The 22,009-nt window shown below is 45.5% G+C and overlaps 1 protein-coding gene across 15 annotated transcripts in view; it reads left to right on the top strand.

Moving 5' to 3' along the window:
* PXK (PX domain containing serine/threonine kinase like) overlaps nucleotides 1-22,009 on the top strand; it is an 81,932-nt gene that overhangs the window by 54,703 nt on the left and 5,220 nt on the right. The window contains exons 11-18 of one of the 15 annotated variants that reach the window (XM_070359746.1): nucleotides 236-353; nucleotides 1,999-2,077; nucleotides 4,484-4,532; nucleotides 8,761-8,838; nucleotides 9,373-9,459; nucleotides 9,902-9,971; nucleotides 13,156-13,215; nucleotides 20,422-20,430. In XM_070359746.1, coding sequence (XP_070215847.1) covers nucleotides 236-353; nucleotides 1,999-2,077; nucleotides 4,484-4,532; nucleotides 8,761-8,838; nucleotides 9,373-9,459; nucleotides 9,902-9,971; nucleotides 13,156-13,215; nucleotides 20,422-20,430 — 550 coding nt within the window. The other 14 variants (XM_070359745.1, XM_070359743.1, XM_070359741.1 and 11 more) reach the window with 14 other exon arrangements.

Genomic DNA, 22,009 nt, shown 5'->3' with positions numbered 1-22,009 from the left:
CTATATCTGAGAGGCTGGTTGGGCAGGGCCAAGGAAGGGTAGAACCTCTGAGTGCATCATCGTGAAGGTAGGACCAAGACTTTTGCTCAAAACGATGCTTTGTGAGCTTTTACAAAAGGCCTCAAGTGGTCACTACCAGTTGTGGGTGGGGTTGCCCCTGGGCCATGTTTCTTAGTGGAAGCCCAGGGCTAGGGATTCACAAAGCCAAAGCCTTCTGCTGTCTTTTCTTCTGCAGACATTGGAGAGTGTGGACGTCCACTGCTTCGGCCACTTACTATATGAAATGACTTACGGACGACCGCCCGACTCAGTGCCTGTAGACTCCTTCCCTCCTGCACCATCCATGGCTGTGGGTCAGTATGGGGTTTGTAAGGGTCTCTGGGCCCTGGTCATGCTCGGAGCTTCTCATCCCCTTTTCCAGAGTCCAGGGAAGGTCCAGAGGAAGTTACTGTGCTCCATAGCCAGGAAGTCTTACCAGGAAGTAGAAGTTACGGAAGTAACTTCTTAAATGTATTTCACTGAAAATTCAGATCGCTCATCTGTTTGTCAGGCTGTCTGAAATCTCAGGAGTCCTTCTGTAACATGCATCAGAATTTTGGAAGCAAGAGGATGTGAAGTATGGCTAGTGAGAGGTCGAAGCAGAAGCTAGGAGCAGACAACTTGCATCCAGTCTTGTGGACTCAGGCAGAGTCGGGAGGTATCCCAAGGCTGGAGGGTGACCTGCGAGGACAACCACAGACTGGACACCCAGCAGAGGACAGCCCACCAGGCCCAGATTAGGAAAGGCGGGCAGGAAACCCTGGATCCAGGAGTTCTCCCAGCATCACTGAGGGGCTCCTGTAGGAAGGAGGGATGTCAGGGCTGATGCAGAGTCACCCAGGGACCCTTTCCTCCCCCCAACAGCCAGCTTACAACCCCTTGGGGCGGGGGTGGCAGGGGGCAAGGCAGCTCTTGGAACATCACACCTTCCACGCATTCGGGTCAACCTCCACCAGCGTCTTTTTTGTGTCGTGAGATGGTTCCGAGAACAGGCCCCGAGACTACTTTGGGTTGAGTTTGAACAGCTGAAATGGAACAAGTGACCTGCAAAAAAAAAAAAAAAAAAATCTGGCTGTTTTTGTAAATAAAGTATATGGGAGGATGTATATAGTTTGTATGCAAATATTATATACCAATTTGTATAAGAGACTTGAGCATCTGCAGATTTGAGTATATTTAGGGATGGAGAGGTTCCTGAACCAGTGTCCCAGGGAGACTGAGGGATGACTGTATGTAATAAACGATAGTTGTGAAAACTTGCTCTGTATGAAATGTCTTTTTCATTTGTGATAATTTTTTTTTTCCTGGTATAACCAAGTATTATATTAAGTTTAGAAGTTTGCCCCAGTTTCCTTGAATGTATCTCTTTACATAAAGTAAGAATTCATTTGGATATGTGAAGAATTAAATGTGTGTATTTGTGTGGGTAAAAAGCATAATGTTAATAATAGTTATTTCTGAGTGGTCAAATTATGAATGGAAAAAAAAATCTGGCTGCTTCTGTTTACACTGTCCAAGGTGTTGGATGGTGAGATACCAACAGTTGGCACTTCGTATGTTGGTTTTGACTAAAAGCAGGCAAGCAGAGACATGTCTTTCAAGTTCAGAATTTTACTCATGTGTGGTGTTTACTTCTCTTTTATGAGAGCAAACACATTTATGAATGATATCTTGAGTCCTTCCTCCAATTATCTGTGCAATATACTTAGCTTTCTGTCAGCATGTGGTTCCTAAATCTTTTTTTTTTTGAGTCATTGGGAGTTGTCAGCATTGCCAGCAGCCCCCCTTCCCCCTCCGCCCCCTGCCACCACGTATGCCATCTGTCTGTGCGTGAAGAGTTTTGACACTGTCCTGATGAGCCCACAGACAGTTGTTGAGAAGTGGTGTCAAACTTTTCATCACCAAGTGGGTTTGCCAGCATGTTCTGTGGAACTAAAACGTGTGTCTGTTCATTTTAAGTGGCCGTGTTGGAGTCCACGCTGTCTTGTGAAGCCTGTAAAAATGGCATGCCCACCGTCTCCCGGCTCTTGCAGATGCCGTAAGTCAATCCCACGCCTTGGCTGTAACCTTCCTAACCGTGTCGAGCCCCGGACCACTGGCCCAAGTGTCCAGGCCCAGTAGAGACTCATCTGCAGTCCCCGCAGAGCCTGGGTGGCCTGCTTGCCGGTGGTCACTTGCTACATGACATCCTGACCTTCCCTCGTGGCCCCTGCGCACCATAGTCTGACTGCTCTGTCTTCACACCCGTGTCGTCTTCACGTGTGTCTTCATGTGTGTCTCTCCCTGTCCACGCAGGCATTGTGTGTGTGGACACATGGCAGCCCCACACTTGGGAAGTACTGAAGAGGGGCAGCCCTGTTTCCATTCATCGCGCGGCCCACAGCGGTGGCTGCTTCACTCGGCGCTGGTCGGGCAGGGTCTGGCCTCCAGGAGGGGGGCTGCCTGGCTTCGGCCTCACCTGCATGTGTTTATTCATTTCTTCACTGGGTAGCATATGTCTGACATGTGCCAGGCCCTGTGCTGGGGCTTAGAGATGAATGGTCAACTGAGGCGGGTCAGATAGTGCTTTGGGGTCTTTTTTAAGGTGCATGTTCCGCTCCTTCATGGAAAGGCAGCAGGATGGTTCAGAAACATGTGTCTGAGTTTAGACAGACCTGGGTGTGGGCACAGCTTTAGCGCTTTCCCCAGGTGACCTTGGGCAGGTTTCCTAACCTCTGGAAGCTGAGTTTCCTCATCTATAAATGGGGATAATAATAGTCTCCACCTCAGAATGCTGGTGGGAGGATTTATTGGGATGATTCCTCGTACAGGCCCAGTTACTTAAGAAGTGCTTATTAAAGGATAGTTAGGCAGAGTCTATTTTGTGCTCTGAGATGTACCCAGTGCTCTGTCAGCAGAGGTATTCGGGAAACAATTACATGAGGAAATGAGGCAGGACAAAAAAAGTACATAAAACCCGAGTTCAGGGGAGGCGGTGATACTTCAGATTCCTGTGTCCCAGTGGGTCTGTTCCAGTCCGAGGCCCTGGGGAGGATGCGCTGTACAGAGCAGCCCGAGCCCCTGCCCCGTGAATGTGACTTTTCAGTGTTTCACTGACATTGGGGCATGCCTCTGTGAACCAGGCACAGTCAGCAACAGTGCAAACGTGGGAAAATTATTCTAGTCATTTTCACCATTCACTTGTAGAACACATGCCTTTGTAGTTAGGAAACGGCCTCTATCCACGTCAGTTTACTTGGGTTTGTATTTGCACCCCCTGCTCCAAAGCGCTTACGTTTTCCTCCCAGCCTTCCAGTTCTAAAGCGAATCCAATTTTTTTTTTCCTTCACTTAAGTCTTTCTACCCTGTGGGCTTCAGCCTGGGATAGCATTTGGCGAGGTGTGAATTCTGCTCAGTTAAAAACGTGTTGTCTGGGAAGTAAGTGGACCCCTTGGCCTCGAAGGGGAGAGTTTTGTTTCTACCTCTAGGCCGCCCAGGGAGCGCTGTGGGGAAACGCTAACCCTGTCTCTTCTACTTGAGATGTAGTTACCCTTTTTCAAAAGCGGCGTAAGGAGAGACTTACGCCGAACCATTTGGGCAGTGCCCAAACAACCATTTAGTCAGAACAGTTCAGAATTCCTCACACTATTCTTTTTAATAGCATACTTTCAAGGAGAGAATTGATATTCTCCAAAAGCTGCTATTTCTTCTTAAGAGAGCATGAGAAGCACTACTTATCCTTAAAAGAAGATTATTTTATCTTGTTGGATTCCAATCAAAACAATTCCTTTTTACTTACTCACACATTTTTATTATATTGAGCTCTAGAATAAATTTTATCCTCCTCTGGGACCAAAAAAAAAAGGAAAATCAATCATTCTGTTTAGAAATATCTGCTGCATATATTAATTGCAGTATAATATAAATAATGGGTTCTGTGGTGGGTGGCTGAGGGGTAAAGAATCTGCCTGCAGTCCTGGGGCCCCAGGTTTGGAAGGAAATGGCAACCCACTCCAGTATTTTTGCCTGGGAAATCTCATGGACTGAGGAGCCTGCTGGGCTGCAGTCCATGAGGCCACAGAGCTGGGACAAGTCTGAGTGACTAACACTTTGACTTTTCATAACCATAATAAGTAACTTGCAAATTTCTTTTCAAAATGTGAATTAATTTACATGAGAAGACTGTTGCCACTCAGTGGGGAAGTCACCTTCCCTACAAAGCTGACCCAGCCCTCCTGCTGAGCTCGGAAATAATGGGGAGTTGGGGTTTCTGGAGGTCACTGTGGGTGGCCTGGAAACTCCTTTGAGTTTATTGATAAACCTGAGGTGGTAGGTTGGACCGGGGCTGGGGGCAATGTGGGGGTGGGGGACTTGATGGGCTAAAAATGTTGTCTCATTCTGCTCTGGTTCTGTTCTGAAAGTACACCTTGCTTAAGAAAGATATTTCTGTTTCTTTTCTTTACAGATTATTCAGTGATGTTCTGCTTACAACTTCCGAAAAGCCACAGTTTAAGGTAAAACAAATTATATCATTTCTTGGTTTGTGTCATGAATGTTTTCTTAGAAAGTTAGTTTTTTATTCAATAAAGAGAAGATACAATATTTATAATAGATGTGGAGTGGGAAAACACATACTTAAGAGTGTTTTTATTGATTTTGGGGGACCTAAGTGAGGACAATAGCTGGGGAACAGCCTCTCTCACAGCTCTAAGGAACAACTGTGAAGAGGCAGGGGAGCAGCCAGAATATGTATGAACTTTTTGCTGGAAAAACCACTTGTAGTCAAGCATAAAAAGATTGCTGCTAATCACAAAAGACAAACATCTCTAGTTAATGATTTTAATCGCTTTTTTTGGTATGAAAGATGCAGGAATCTGGGGTCATTGAAAATTTTCCTTAGGTGTGCATCTTAACTCTCTAGGGTCTGCTTTCCTGTTTTTCTCCACCCTGAGTTCTTATACCCCCCAACCCCCAGGGGTGGGCAGTTGCAGTGGGTTGCAGCTTAATCCTTGAGGAAGAGGAATGGCCAGCAACATTTTTCATTTTACATAAAGAAAAATTGAAAAGAATCTAAATGTTTTACAATCTTGAAGTAGTTTAATAATTTACAGTACATGGATTGAGTGTGTTTTATCTAATGAAAGTGAAATTTACGAAGACATTCTAGTAGCATGGAAAGTGATTATTATTTGGGCTAAGGGAGGAAAGCAGAATATAAAATACAGTGTGTAGGGACTTCCCTGACAGTCCATCGGTTATGGGTCTGCACTTCCAATGCAGGGGCACAGGTTCGATCCCTGGCTAGGAAATTAAGATCCCACATGCTGTGTGGTATGGCCAAAACAAAAATAGTGTGAAAAAATACTTCTGTCTAGAATAAGGACTGGAAGCAAGTATCCTGGGAAGTAGCCATGCTATGCAGTGTTGTGGAAACAGCAGGAGATTTAGAGCTCCCCAAAACCAAGTTGATGCCTTATTTGCTTTGGTGATAGCCTCTAATCACCTCCCAAAGGTTCCATGACATTTGACTCTTTGGACCAGGTCGGTTTTTACTGCTGGGGCTGCGCTGTGCATTGTGGGATGTTGAGCAGCACCCTGGCCTCTGACCCCACTAGAGGGGAGTGGTACTCCTTTTCCACCTCCACATTGTGTGGCAATCAAAACTGCCTCCAGATGTTACCAGCTGTCCCCTATAGAGGGGAGGAGGGCAAGATCACCCCCATTTGAAAGCCGCTGATGTATGGGCAAAGACCTGTTCTGTGGGTCTATGTTTACTCGTGTAGAGTTGGTGAGTAAAACCTGACAGCTGTCAGTGGACAACTGAGGTGATCCAGAATACCTAGTACAGGGCTGGGCCCCCCTCAGCGCTCACTTTTAGCATTGTTTTGGATAGTAGGGTGTTGCGAGTATGCTCAGTCATGTCCGACTCTTTGTAGCCATTTGGACTGGAGCTCTCTAGACCCCTCTGTCCATGGGATTTCCAAGGCAAGAATACTGGAGTGGGTTGCCTCTTCCTTCTCCAGGGGATCTTCCTGACCCAGGAATTGAGGCTGCGTCTCTTGCATTGCAGGCAGATTCTTTACCACTGAGCCAAAGGAAAACCTTTGGGTGGTAGAATGAAGGGTAATTCTCTTTCTCCTTTCTACAGTCCCCCCAAACCCATAATCTTACAATGAAATTAAATTTACTGGGAAAAAAGAAAGAAAACACCAAACAAGGTGGTGTCTGAAGACTTTATAGGCAAGGGAGAGGCTTTCTGCTGTCCTATTTTGCCAGTTAGAAGGGGCTTCCCTGGTGGCTCAGATGGTAAAGAATCCACCTATAGTGCAGGAGACCTGGATTTGATCCCTGAGTTGGGAAGATCCCCTGAAGGAGGGCATGGCTACCCACTCTAGTATTCTTGCCTGAAAAATCCCCATAGACAGAGGAGCCTGGTGGGCTAGTCCGTGGGATTGCAAATAGTCAGACATGACTGAGTGACTACGAATAGCACACAGCAGAAAGAATAGCTTCTTTGGATCTGAAGTTGGAGCGAAGGAAAAACTTTGGAATTCATGTCTTTTTTACTGAAGCTCTTCCGGAAATGCATTCAGCCTTGTAAATATACTCTCCTCAAGTCTAGTAGTCCAGCCCAGGGGTTATCATTAGCCCTTGTTCTTCCCCCAAGCTAGAGAGTCTGTGGCAAAGATACTGTGATCTTAAAAACCATGTTAATCTCTTGTGTGTCTGTTTTCTTTCTGGAAATATATACAAGAGACTGGTGATGTTGGTTGTCTCCATGGAGGGGGACTAGGTGGGATGCTTTTTTCTGTGGATATACCCTTTTTATGCCTACTGAGTTTTGAACCATATCACTGCATAGTACCTACTCAAAGCTTTTTTAAAGTTAAATTTTTTGAAGAATTTGTTGTTCTTGTTCAGTAGCTAAGTCATGTCTGACTCTTGCAACCCCATGGACTGCAGTATGCCGGGTTCCTCTGTCCTTCACTATCTCCAGGAGTTTACTCAAATTCATGTTCACTGAGTTGGTGGTACCAACCAACCATCTTATCCTCTGTTGCCCACTTTTCTTCCTGACCTCAATCTTTCCCAGCATCAGGGTCTTTTCCAGTAAATCACCTCTTTGCATCAGGTGGCCAAAGTATTGGGAGCTTCAGCTTCAACATCAGTCCTTCCAATGAATATTCAGGTTTGACTTCTTTTAGGATTGACTGGTTTGATCTTGCAGTCCAAACGACTCTCAAGGTCTTCAGCACTGCAATTTGAAAGCATCAGTTCTCTGGCACTCAGCCGTCTTTATTGTCCAACTCTCATATCCGTACATGACTACTGGAAAAACCATGGCTTTGACTATATAGACCTTTGTTGGCAAAGTGATGTCTCTGCTTTTTAATATACTGTCTAGGTTTGTCATAGCTTTCCTTCCAAAGAGCAGGTGTCTTTTAATTTCCTGGCTGCAGTCACCATCCACAGTGCTTCGGAGCCCAATAAAAAAAAATCTGCCACTGCTTTAAACTTTTCCTCTTGTATTTACCATAAAGTGATGGGACAGGATGCCATGATCTTAGTTTTTGAATGTTGAATTTTAAGCCAGCTTTTTCATTATCCTTTTTCACTCTCATCAAGAGGCTCTTTAGTTCCTCTTCATTTTTGCCATTGGAGTGGTATCCACATATCTGAGATTGTTGATATTTCTTTTGGCAGTCTTGATTCCAGCTTGTGTTTCATCCAGCCTGGCATTTCACATGATGTACTCTGCATGTAAGTTAAAATAAGCAGGGTAACACTGTACAGCTTTGTTGTACTCCTTTCCCAATTTTGAACCAGTCCATTGTTTTGTGTCTTGTTCTAACTCTTGCTCCTTGACCCCCATATAGGTTTGTCAGGATTCAGGTAAGATGGACTGGTATTCTCATCTCTTTAAGAATTTTCCACATTTGTTGTGATTCACACAGTCAAAGGCTTTAGTGTAGTCAATGAAGCAGAAGCAGATGTTTTTCTGGCATTCCCTTGCTTTTTCTATAATCCAACAAATGTTGGCAATTTGATCTCTGGTTCCCTTGCCTTTTCTAAACCCAGCTTGTACATCTGGAAGTTCTCGGTTCATGTACTGCTAACACCTAGCTTGAAGGATTTTGAGAATAACCTTACTGGCATGTGAAATGAGCACAGTTGTGCAGTACTTTGAACATTCTTGGGCATTGCCCTCCTTTGGGATTGGAATGAAAACTGACCTTTTCCAGTCCTGTAGCCAACGCTGAGTTTTCCAAATTTGCTTGCATATTGAGTGCAGCACTTTCAAGCATCACCTTCTAGGTTGTCTCTTTGTTCCATAGGTCCGTCTTTATGCCAGTATCACACTCTTTTCTGTAGCTTTACAATAGGTTTTTGATATAAATTTATTTATTTGCAATAGATTTTTGAAATCAGGGAGTGTGAGGCCTTAGGTTCCAACCTTCAAGATCGTTTAGGTAATTTGGGATCCCTTGAGAATTGACACACTTGAAATTATCCATCATGTTTATGTGTTCATTTAGTAATATACTTCTTGCTGAAAAATGCTAATGAGGTGAGTGGGTTGGGATAGCAAGAGTGGGCAGGATAGGAGTGAAGTGGACGGCTTGTAAGTGATTTCCTTCCAGGAATCCTCCTTGATGAGCAGCCATTTCTTCATTCAAACCATGACTTGAGAGAACCTCCAGCCAGTTTCCTCTGTAGATTATGTACTTTCTCTTTTTTCAGATCCCCACAAAGTTAAAAGAGGCATTGAGAATTGCCAAAGAATGTATAGAAAAGAGACTGATTGAAGAACAGAAACAGGTAAACCGCTAATAGTTCCTCTTTGTCTTTTGGTGTTTTAGCATCCCCATCCTCTGCTGTGGTGATCACAGTGATTTACTTTTAACAGATCGTTCATTCCATAAACATGTCTTGCATACTTGCTCTGGACCGGGCTCTGTGTTCAGTGCTGTGAGACAACTGAACACTTCACAGTCCTACCTGCAGAGAGCTCAGCCTGTGGCAGAAACAAACGTGTTCACAAAGGATGGTCACTCTTTATGACTGGGCAGACTGGGTGGTTGGGGGGTCATACATGTTTCATACTCTGATGGTTCTGGGGGCCACACTCATTTTCTCTGAGAGGGAAAGGCATGTAAGGACCTGGGGGTGCAGAGGGAACAGTCTTCATCTGCTGGCATACTCTTCTCCCCGACATCCAGACCCAGTGTGGAGGCAGACAGGCTGAGCACGGAAAGCGTTTTCATCCAGATAATTTGATTTGGTGAAACATGGTAGAAATTTTCATTAGCGTAGGATATGCTTACATTTGTGGTGAACTGTGGTCTCTTAAAGATCCACCAGCATCGAAGACTGACGAGAGCTCAGTCTCACCATGGATCTGAAGAAGAAAGGAAAAGGAGGAAGATTTTAGCTCGAAAGGTAAGCCTGATGTCTCTGTGAATTCTTTCTTGTGAATGCTTGACTCCACGTGAAGAAAGTTCTAGGTCAATGACGTGCATTTAGTTCATGACAGATCTCTGTGCTATATCTTTCTGAAAGCTTAAACTTTACAGATGGCTGGTTAGCTGCTTCTCAACAAAAACCATATAATAGTGTCAGCAGAGAAACGGACCATAGAATTTCCTGGCTTGCTGGCCTGATGATGGCCTTACTGTAATTGTGGGGAAGGGTTGGCCTGAGATTGTAAACTCAGCATTCTTGGTTTTTATTTCTCCCTTTAGTTTTGGCTTGTGGCTTCTTCACTGTTATGAGGCCCAATATGACCTTGTGTGTAGCTAGTTTATAACTCTGTGCCTATAAAATGTTTTTATTCCGGTATGTTCATTCTTTGCTTCCTCCCCCCTTTCTTTTTTTTTTAAAGAAGTCAAAACGATCTGCTGTTGAAAATAATGAAGAACATTCAGCAAAATACAGCAACTCCAATAATTCAGGTAACTGATTATAGGTTATAGTGGGGCCTGGGTCCCAAAGATTAGTACCAGGAGTCTAGGTTCTTGGGTTCTTCTACTGTATATAGCACAGGGAACTGTGCTGAGTGCTTTGTAGCAGCCTGGGTGGGAGGGGAGATTGGGGGAGAATGGCGTATGTATGGCTGAGTCCCTTTGCTGTCCACCTGAAGCTTTTATAACATTGTTAATTTGGCTATTCCCCAATATAAAATAAGTAAAAAAAAAAAAAAAGAGTTCCTGGGTTCTACTAGGTGGTGTGGTGACAATTACAGAAAACAAAAGAACTCTGTTCCCAGGGAGGAGTTGCCATAGCATTGAAAGTCTCACAGGACTCATGTACTAGAAGGGACTTCAGAGCTTAACGGGCAACGAGCCTCTTCACCGATCACAGGACTCGATCTGTCAAAGATGAGCATCAGCCCTGGAATAAAACCCCACCCAGTAATGCAGTGCAAGGCCTCCTGCTTATCAGGAGAGGCTACACTAACTGAAATGGCCCTAAAGCCTGCCCTCCGCTCTTTCCCCACGTGGCAGAAGGGCACGCCCTCCTCCATTAAGGAGAGGTCTTCCCAGTGTGCGGGGATCGAAAAAGGAACATTCCAGAAGGGCGAGCAAGGCACAGAGAGCACTGTCCCTGCCCCACCCAGCTGGCTTTGGGCCTTCATGTCCCCATCTCTGGAGATCAGATCAAGGGACCCCCTGGGACCTTGCAGTTGTTCTGCCTTTTGAGTCTGTGAAGTGGAGTTCCACATGGAGAAGGGAAGGTTTCATCCTCATAGGTGCAGCTTTGGCTCAGCCCTGGAGGCCAAAGGAAGGGGATTTTTTTTTGTTTTTTTAGGTTGAGGGATAGTTGCACATACTTCCAGTCAGGATAAGGACCCAGTAGAGACAGAGAACCTGAAGATGCAAAAGAGAGAGTGATTGTTGAGGGAGGCAAGGTGAGAGGGTGCTGGAAGGCCACGGAGTTAGGATCAAGAGCCCAGCTGTCAGTCTCAGCCTTGGAGAAAACCCATGCATCCTTTCCTGGTGTCAGGAGCAAGTGGAGTAGGTGAAGAGGCAGAGGCATTTGAAGTAGAAGGGAGAGAGGAAATTAAGGGTGTTCACAGACCATGCCTTCTCAGACCTTTTCAGGGAAGTCAGTGAGGAAGACATCTGCCAGGGGCAAGAGAAGAAGTGAGGGGTGTGCTAGACCTAAAGGCTGGGCTGGCCGCCACCAGAGGATGCAGGCTGTGTAGGTAGAGCTGGAGCTAGAAGAGTTGGGGTGGGAGAAGATTCTAGACTCCGGGAGGGTGGAAACTATGCTAGCACCACTGCTTGGAGAGTCAAGCCAGAGAAGGGCTCAGGGGGAGCTAGCAGGGAGGAGAAGGAGCCCCTGGAGGTCCGTGTGAGGACCAGGGCTGGCTCCCTGGGGATGGAGGCTGGGAGAGGAGGAAGGGGCTGGAGGCTATTGTGGCTGGTGCATAATTTCAGAGTTGGAGGTCTGTTTTCTCATGGTTGATGGAATGGACATGGGCCAGTCATTTTCATCATTAGCCTGAGACTCGAGTCTTCAGTCAGCCTGTCACACTGGCAGACACTCTGTCTGATGTCTGCTTCTTTATAAAGTGGAGAAAGCCTGGCTCAGTGTCTCCACCTGCCTGCTTGCAGGGCTCTATGCCAGATACATAGGGGCTTCCCTCATAGCTCAGTTGGTAAAGAATCCACCTGCAATGCAGGAGACCCCGGTTCAATTCCTGGGTCAGGAAGATCTGCTGGAGAAGGGCTAGGATACCCACTCCAGTATTCTTGGGCTTCCCTTGTGGCTCAGCTGGTAAAGAATCTGCCTGCAATGTGGGAGACCTGGGTGCGATCCCTGGGTTGGGAGGATCCCCTAGAAAAGGGAAAGGCTCCCCAGTCCAGTATTCTGGCCTGGGGAATCCCATGGGCTGTATAGTCCTTGGGGTTGCAAAGAGTCAACTTTCACTTCACTTCACTTATGCCAGATGCAGCCAGGTGGGAGGCTAAGGACTCCAAGACACCACCTCAAGGAATTTAGGAAAGCCAGGAAGCTGTTGATAGAAATGTATAGATCATCTCCAGATCCCACTGAGTCACAAATGCAAACCTTCTCCCCTTTAAAACCCATGTTAGCACTATAAGCAGTGTCCTATCACAGTGGGCTGGATTTTGCCATCTTTTTCAGTAAAACACCTCCCATGTTTTATAGAAGATGAGAGAATATTGCAAATAGTGGAAAGGGATTCAGCCGGGGGGAGGGATGGTTTAATTAGGACATTTCTCCTTGTGCTCAGTGTCTGTGATGTGGATGATGGGAGAGCTGGTGGCAGGAGGCGCCCCCAGGGCAGGTGGTGGCCTCAAGGGGCGAGGTCTCAGTTACCTGCAGGGAGCTCTGGTAGTCCTTCGCTAGGACATCCATGTGAGGGAAGGGGCTTGTGTGGGCTATTCTATTTGTTCACTGGGCTACTTCCAGGTTTAAGTCAGGAGGGTGTATTCTGGGGATTTCTGAGCAGTGGAAGTGATGCTGGGGAATTTGGGAATATTTGAAATATAACAATGTTACTAGGTCCAGGAAAAGCATACAACTTATGGGAATATGCACCTTATTTTGTAAATAAGGGTATTTGCTGAACTTCAGGTAAGAAAAAGCCTGGGAAATCCACACACTGAGGAGGCTGATCCTATCCAGTTTGGTGTGCCTGCTGGTAAAACGGCACTCCACAGGGAGCATTGCCGGGTGGATGCGCTGGAGAACTCTCGCTTCCTTTGAGGAGGCCTCCACCAGAGTGCCCTGCGCCCCTCTGTCACCTGTTCTGCTGTGGCTCTCTCATTTGTCGTTCATTACCCCGGGATAGGGGTTGGGTCCACAAGAGAGGCTATAGCTAATTGCATAAACTGTTGGATGGCACAAAGCTGATTTCAAACCAGGCAGGCTGTGGGGAGCAGTGGGAGGCAGCGAGGCCTGGGGAAGGAGACGTGCCCTGCACTGCGGTGGACGCCTGCAGTCATGGGTCCAGTCCCTGCACTCTGTCCCGCCTGCCTTTTCCCACCAGGTCCACACGTGAGCCAAGTGCAGAGGTTCAGACAGTGGTGGGTCCCAGCTCAGGCCACATTCCAGATGTCTTTCTTTGGTCCCCATGAGGGTTTTCTCTGTTTTCTCTCTTAGCAGGATCTGGGGCCAGCTCACCTCTCACATCCCCGTCCTCACCGACTCCACCCTCCACAGCAGGTCAGTGACAAGGCAGAGTGACCTGCTTGCCTCCCCTTCTGCACCAGTGGGGAGAAGTGTGGGGCTCTTGCTCTTTGTACCTTGGCTCAGACATTTGAGGTGTTAGAAGGGACCATCCTCCTCCAGAGAAACCAGTCGGGGTGCAGATCAGCAGTGTCACTTGGGAGAAATGAGGGTCTCGATTTCCAAACTCAGATTTCAAGGGGAACGAAATAGTTGGTTTTAGGGCCACTCACCTACCCCCTACCTCCAGCTCGCTCTCTTTGCTGTAAAGCCTCATGCAGGCTCCTTAGATCAGACCCTGTCTTGGTATAGGCTCAGGCTGAACAAAACAACTGTGCTGCTGCCCAGAGGCCCTATCCTGCCAGGACTCTCTCCTCAGGGAGCCCAGCCACACTGCTGGCTTTGTCACAGAGCGCAACTGGTGAAATGCCCGCCTAGGAGTGAAATACCCACGGAGCTTCTGATTTCCTGATAACCATCTGTGCTCTGTTCTGCTCTGCATTTCATCATCTGACTACTTTTCTGTGGCTAGCCAACCTTTGTTTCACTTTTCTGACTTAAATCAGGTTTCTTGGAGTCTTTTGAAAAAATGTAAAGAGTACCCCCCCCCCAACCCCAGGGAATAACCTCTAAATGTGTGCAGTGGCCTCATAACGCTATCTTTTTTCTTTTTTTTGGAACTAATATCTCTCTCCTAACTACTTTGCAAGCCCCATAAAAATGCTTTGGGGTACCAGAATCTCCTTTCAACTCCTTAACTGAACCAGATGTTCTAGATGTCAGAGGAACTGGTTCTACCACTCAGAGCTTGCTGGCTGTGTTTGGAGGAGTCTCTGCAGCCATTGGAAGGGAGAGTGGGCTGGGGTTGATTTATGAGTTGACAATACCATACTCATTAAAGCTTAAAGTGGTGCCTAGCAGCTACCAAGAGCATTACCCAACCCCTCTCAAATGCTTCTAACAGACCTTCCAAAAAGAAAAAAATAAAAAGATGACCATCAAATGTAAGGGGACTGGTTTGAAGGGCTTACATCTGGCTGTCGGGTGTCTTGATCATGGAGGCTGGTTACTGGTGGTTTGTTGTGGAGTGTTCTGGGGCTAGGGTTTATTTTAATAAAAGTGCTTGTCTCATGGAGACGTAATATCCTATTTCCTATCTGACTTTGTCAGCAGATTTTACAAGAAGGCCCCCACATATTGATCCATATAGAAAGTAGACTTCTTCTCTGTCTTTTGTAGAGGTGACCTCTATAGGCTGATCAGAAATTTTTGGAGAGCCACTGCCCACGATCATGTTGAACCATTTTCTAGATGAGAGGATGGATATTGATTTCACACTGCTTAGACATATTAAGGAAATAGGAGAGAACTAGTAGTGAGAATCCATGAAGCCTCCTTTGAGTAGTGAGGTGTCTGCTTAGAAGTGCAGACCACCTTGCTGTGTGCATTCGAGGTGGGCAGTTACCTGCCAGTTCTCATTTTTAAATACCTTGGAGAATTCAGTCCATTTGGATTATTTTCGATGAATCCTCTAATCTGAGTTCTCAGTTGAGTTCTCAGTTCTGATACAGTAGCTGGTTTGCATGAAATGAGGCAACTTTTAGAATGAGAAGAAAAAGAGGAGTCTTTTGTAATTAGAATCAGTGTTGGAATAAACTTCATCTGAGGTGAGAGGGAACAGTTGGGAATATAGTTCCATGTCCTGAAGGGTAGTCACAAGTATTCAGAGGGAAACACATGTGAGGCCCCAAGCACAATGCCTGGCAGAGATGAGAGGTGCCCAGCAGGTGTTGGCTGTCTCTTTTCCTCTATGTTCTTTAATGTTTTATTGATGAAATGATTGACTCAGCCCCAGAGACTATACTCTGACCTCTGCTGGGCATTTATCATTAATGCGACTCATAAAAATAATAACTGGCATTTGCCTATCAACCTAGCATTTAAGGCCCCAAGCAAGCCACCCACAGGGAGTTTATTCATTCAGCTACTTTCGATGTATTTATCCAGAGCCTGAAGTATGCTTGGCACTGTGCTAATAAGTCCTGGGTCACAGAGATGAGCACGCAGACAAGGCCCAACTGAGTGGCCTGGCTTTGCCAGCACCTCTCAGGAGCTCCAAAATGATAGATACTGATCAGGCAAATGCTTTCCTCAGGTCCCGTCCACGGTAACTTCCTCCCCCAATAGTTCTTCTTAAATAGAGAATCTCCTCCTGAAAAAAACTACCAACAAAGCAGCATCTCGAACTTCTGTACTGTACAGGGCCGCACAGGTGGTACCGTCATGCTACCGTTCCCATGGGAAGTGCTCCACCAATGCTGGGGAAGATGGAGAAACTCTATACGCAAAAACAAGACTGGGAGCTGATTGTGGCTCACATCGTGAACTCCTTACTGCGAAATTCAGACAAATTGAAGAAAGTAGAGAAACTAGACCTAAATCAAGTCCTTTACAATTTTACAGTGGAAGTGAGAAATAGATGCAAGGGATTGGATCTGATAGACAGGGTGCCTGAAAAACTATGGACGGAGGTTCGTGACATTATACAGGCGGCAATGATCAAGACCATCCCCAACAAAAAGAAATGCAAAAAGGCAAAATGGTTGTCTGAGGAGGCCTTACAAATAGCTGAGAAAAGGAGAAAAGCTAAAGGCAAAGGAGAAAAGGGAAAGATACATCCATCTGAATGCAGACTTCCAAAGAGTAGCAGAAAAAGATAAGCCTTCCTAAGTGATCAATGCAAAAAATAGAGGAAAACAATAGAATGGGAAAGACCAGAGATCTCTTGAAGAAAATTAGAGATACCAAGGGAACATTTCAGGCAAAGATGGGCTGTATATTGTTACCCTGCTTATTTAACTTATACGCAGAGTACATCATGCGAAATGCTGGGCTGGATGAAACGCGCTGGGATCAAGATTGCTGGGAGAAATATCAATAACCTCAGATACGCAGATGATACCACCCTTATGGCAGAAAGTGAAGAGGAACTAAAGAGCCTCTTGATGAAAGTGAAAGAGGAGAGTGAAAAAGCTGGGTTAAAACTCAACATTTAAAAAACTAAAATCATGGCATCTGGTCCCATCACTTCATGACAAATAGATGGGGAAACAGTGGAAACAGTGAACAGACTTTATTTTCTTGGGCTCCAAAATCACTGCAGATGGTGATTGCAGCCATGAAATTAAAAGACGCTTGCTCCTTGGAAGAAAAGCTATGACCAACCTAGACAGCGTATTAAAAAGCAGGCACTTTGTTACTTTGCTGACAAAGGTCTGTCTAGTCAAAGCTATGGTTTTTCCAGTGGTCATGTATGGATGTGAGAGTTGGACCATAAAAAAGCTGATCATCGAAGAATTGATGCTTTTGAACTGTGGTGTTGGAGAAGACTCTTGAGAGTCCTTTGCAAGGAGATTTAACCTGTCCATCCTAAAGGAAATCAGTCCTGAATATTCATTGGAAGGGCTGAAGCTGAAGCTCCAATACTTTGGCCACCTGATGCAAAGAACTGACTCATTGGAAAGACCCTGATGCTGGGCAAGATTGAAGGTGGGAGGAGAAGGGGACAACAGAAGATGAGATGGTTGGATGGCATCACCGACCCGATGGACATGCGTTTGAGCGAGCTCTGGGAGTTGGTGATGGACAGGGAAGCCTGGCGTGCTGCAGTCCATGGGTCACAGAGAGGCATACATGACTGAGCGAGTGAACTGAACTGGACTGGGTGAGGGCAAGGCTTTCAGCCTGCTCGCTGCCTGGGCAGCCCTTACTTAGACTGGTCCTTTCCCTTTCAGGACAGGCGGCCAGGCTTCTCACTGGGCTCATCTCTCTTGCCGCCTCTCTGCACTCTACCTGTCTTATTGCTGGAATCACAATTTATTCCAATTTATGTCTTTACTTCTAGGCCACATTTATGCTGTATCTGGAAACTAAGTCAAGCATAGTATTAATATCTTCTGGCTTTATAATATGCCATTTTCTCAAGAAATGAAGGAAAAGTCTTCATTTTCAAGGGCTAACTTTGAAAAGGAATTCCTGCTGAAGGTAGCATCTCAAACACAGCTCCATCTGGGAGCCCTTGAGATCTACATCTTGGCCTGCAGAACGTAAACTTGAGGGTCACCACTCTGTAGTTCTAGATAGAACCTTGGAGAAGACACTTGACCTCCCTGGGCTTCAGATTTCAAAATCAAGTGAGGCCCCATAGGGCTCCTGGGCATGGAGCCCCTGTTGTCCCTTGTTTCTTGTAGGCAGGACACCAGCCTGCATGACCTTCCCGGAGTTTCAAAGGGTAGAGTTGCTAATCAAGGGAGGAGCATCCAGAAACCTGCTGAGACGAGATTAAGCCCTGCACACACCTAAATCTTGTCAGGGACCCCACCCTTAGACTCTTGTTACAAAACCCCTTACCAAATCCCCTGGGGGTAGAGATACATAGCTTTTCAAGGCAGGAGCCCTCTGTGTTACCTGTGCCTGGCAAACTAATAAGGCTGTCCTTTTCTGCTTTCACCCAGAGAGGTTTGATTTAGTTTGATTTAGCTTGGGCGTACAGAGAGGCAGAGCTTTCACATCAGCTTTCCGATTGTAAACAAAGATAGCAACAATGCCTGTCTAGTGGATTTACTCTGAGGATCCAGAGAGTCCCAGGCCTAAGAGGCTAGAACAGCACCTGATACACAGTCCGTCCTCAGGGCACTGTGCGTTACTGGGAGGCCTTGAATAAGTCGATTTCTGGGTTTGGGTTGTTGTTGTTTATTTGCTCAGGCACGTCTGACTCTTTTTTGACACCATGGACTGCAGCCCACCAGGCTTCTCTGTGCGGGGGATTTATCAGGCAAAAATAATGGAGTGGGTAGCCATTTCCTTCTCCAGGGAATCTTCCTGACCCAGGGATTGAACCCTAGTCTCCTTGACAGGAGGATTCTTTTGGGTTAAAAAGGCAAAAGGGAGAGGGTTAGAGGAGCCCATCTCAGTTCTTTCTAATCAAGTATCCTCTAAACCCACTGTTTGCTGGAAAATAACATCATTTATACCAGTGGCTCAGCAGGTAAACAATCCTCCTGTAATGAAGGAGGTACAGGAGACATGGGTTGGATCCCTGGGTCAGGAAGGTCCCCTGAAGACGGAAATGGCAACCCAGTCCAGTATTCTTGCCTGGGGAATTCCATGCACAGAGGCGCCTGGCAGGCTACAGTCCGTGGGGTCATAAAGACACAGCTGAGCATACACACACCTACATAAACTCACTGTGGACCCACCCCTGGCAGTTTGCTCAGCAATAGATCAGTTGAGGCAAGATCAGTTTGACAGCATTGACTTTCTTCCTGAAATCATCAGTTTTAAAAGCATTTGTGGTACCTAAGGGTGGTTTTAAGCTCAGTTACTTTCAGGACAGGGCAGAAGAGACAGGTGTTTCTAAGCAAAGGAGTCTTACTCTCCTGAGTCCTTTCCAGCATTTGTGTAAGGACTGGGGCCTCTCCTGTTTCTCTCTGAACCTCCCTGCCCTGGGCCTTTTCTTGAAATCCTTACCAGATTGATGGGAGAAAGAGTAGAAAGATTTCCTTAAGTTTGTTGGTAGTTCTATTGGGTAGGGTGGAATTCTCTAAAGCCTTTTTTTTTTTTTTCCCCAGTGAGAACATTCCTAGCACTTTCTTTTTTCTAAAGGATAGGTTTCCTGCCTCTAGAAGGCCATTCTTTCAAGAACTTTGAGATACTTTATTCTGACTGGTTTCTGGGTCAGTGTCACCAGCTAGTGTTTACACTCTGTGTTCATGGAGCTGAGTGGTTTAGAAGGTCCTGATTTACATGCAGATATTTGCTCCTACTCTCCCTTTGGGAGGAGACAGGCGTGCTGTCTTGCTATTGTGTGTGTGTGTTTTTAAAAAGATTTGCAAAAAAACCCCAAAAGATTTGCAATAGAGTATAAAGAGTATTTGGGGAAATCTTAGGTAAGCAGGAAACCCAAATTATTGTTGTTGTTAATAATCATATTTCACATGTTTTGAGTGCTTATTTTGTGATAGGCACTGTTCTAGGAGATTTATAGTTACTGTTTTATTTAATCCTCATGAATACCTTCCTATCCAAGGAGCAGGGATTGTACTTATAGCTCCATTTCACAGACAAAGACATTGAGGCTCTAGTGGACCTTGACTAAGGTCACACAGTGGGAGATACTGGAGCCAGGACTCAGTCTTGGTTTCTGCCCCTGTTCATCTCCCTGGTTTCTCCTGAGCACCTGCTCTCTTGGTGCACTGCAGGGCCTGTGCTGCTAAAAGCTGTGCTTGGCTGGTTTGGTAAGAGCCCTGAAAGTAGCCCCAGGCTTGGGACGTAGCTCCACCACTTGCTGGGTGACCTTGCACAAGTAATTTCCATTCTTTGAAGCTGTCTTTTAAGAGAATTCCTGGTCTTTATGAGGTAGATAATGTACACAGGGCTTAATAAGCAAGAAAGTACTGTGAAGTTAAGCTGTGAATACCTTGCAAGAGAATTTAGCCCTTCTTGCTTGCAGTTTATCATTTTTAAGCAATAATTTTGAAGAGGGAGAGCTGGCAGTTTGTAGAAGGCTGGTCTGTGAGAGTGACTAAAAAGAGGGAAGTTTCATGAGTGCAGGACTGGAGGAAGAGGCAAAGCGGGGCCTTGTGGGCACAGAAAGACTGAGAACTTGAGTAACAAGAAGGAAGATTTAGGACAAGTAAGACACAAGCTATGATGTGTAAAATAAGCTACCAGGATATACTGTACAACACAGGGCATAAAGCCAAAATTTTATAATAGCTGTAAGTGGAGTATAGCCTTTAAAAATTCTGAATCACTATATTGTACTCCTGTAACTTATATAATATTGTACATCAACTATACTTCAGTAAAACAAATAAGGTACAAGAAAAGGGAGAGATTCTTTTAGAATGTTGCAGCTCCCAGGATTTATCTAGCCACATCAAAGTCTGAAACCCACTCTAGGCTCAAAATAGACATATGTGGCCCTAAAAATTGCCTTTTTCTCAAAACCACAGAAAGCAGTTTCCATGTGGGGGATGACCAGGTCTGTCTGTGGTGCTTCTTTGCACAATGTGTTGGTTCTGCTCTGCTGCCTGCCTGCAGCCCTCCTCCCTGCCTCCAAGCCCAGTGTATGAGCTCCTTTCCTGGGTCCTCAGTTGCTGGAGTGTGGTGGGCAGGCAGTGGCCCTAGCATCCTCCTGAGCTGCCCCAGGTCAGTGGTCAGCCTGCTGCACCCCACATGGGCCTCTGACCGGCCCCTTCTCAGAGGAAGGGACTCTCCTTTAGGCGAGGGAGCAGGTTGGTTCATTCAGAAGTCAGGGATTCACTGTCAGGGAAAAGGTTATCTTTCACAATTAACCTGGAATCTAGTCAGTTAAAAGGAGACAAGAAAAAAAATGTGTCCTGTTTTTTTTTTTTTTTTTTTTCGGCATAATCTTTGGTCCCCTGGCAGTGAAAGTGTCAAGTCTTAATCCCTGGACTGCCAGGGAATTCTTTCCCCTCGCCCTTTTTAAAAATAGTTTTCTAGTCTTAAGTAGATGCTGATGCCAAGGTAAAACTCCGGCCACCTGATGCAAAGAACTGACTTACTGGAAAAGACCCTGATGCTGGGGAAGACTGAGGGCAAGAGGAGAAGGGGGCGGCAGAGGATAAGATGGTTAGATAACATCACTGACTCAGTGGACATGAATTTGAGCAAACTCAAGAGGATGGTGAAGGACAGGAAAGCCTGGTGTGCTGCAGTCCATGGGGTCACAAAGAGTCGAACATGACTTAGTAACTGAACCACAAGCAAGTCTTAAGTAAGCTACTTCTGCTCACTCTCCTGTTTAGCCTCTGGATCTAAGCACCTTCAGGGAAGGGGCCCCATGTTCCTGCCCAGGTTAGACTTCCCCATGCTTTTGCTCTTTCCAGCTTTAAAAAGACACATCCCTATTTTAGACTGTAGAAGACTTGTGTGGAAAAGTGATCAGTTCTCATTGTTCTCCCTTCTTCATAAACTGGTCTTATTTAAGTAATAGAACTAGGTACACTCCCAGGACCCATTCCACTTTTCAGGGGAGATAAAACCATGTGGGTCTTCTGAATAGCACCTAACTGGTTCAGAAGAAAGAAAAAGAATGAAGAGAAAAGTGACTCATCAGTTACTCTGTTAGTATTAATATGTTTGCCATGTTCTTAAGAGGATCACTGTCGTATTTACAAACCGTGCTTCTTGTGATTCACTTAAATATACCCTAGTTTGCAATGAGAATAATCAGCATGTGATTCAGACTAATATTTTATTGTCTCTATTTGATTAAATGACACTAAATAATGTCACTAAATAATGACACTGAATAATGACTTGTGTCCCCCCTCTCTCTCTCTTTGCTATTTTCAGTAGAGCATGCACCATTTTGAACGTGAATTTTCGGTAAAGTAAGCTATACTGATTTTTCTAACTTTAAAGATGCTCTGTTTCTGTCTGTAAAATGGGACAGTGTGTCTAGATCACTGAAGTGGTGAACAAACAGGAAAGCTGATTGGAGATGATTTCCTTGCCTGGATATTTAAATGAAATACAGCATCTTTAAAAGGCGCCCCAATGACTTCATTTACATTCATTTCATTTTCATCATGACCTTCAAAATTTTCATTTTCCACTCTGATTTTAGTTTTAAAATACAGCCCTAAAACCTACACATCAACTGCATGGGCATTTTGGTATTTTAATTTTGGAAGCCAGCATCTCACAGTCCTGTTGTTGCAAACGTGCTGGTTCCTTGTTACTCTGACGAAAGGGAAAGGAC

Source organism: Bos mutus, chromosome 22 (assembly GCF_027580195.1).
Source record: "Bos mutus isolate GX-2022 chromosome 22, NWIPB_WYAK_1.1, whole genome shotgun sequence".
Taxonomy (NCBI): domain Eukaryota; kingdom Metazoa; phylum Chordata; class Mammalia; order Artiodactyla; family Bovidae; genus Bos; species Bos mutus.
Note: the sequence above shows the minus strand (reverse complement) of the source record. Positions and strands in the feature narration are given on the sequence as shown.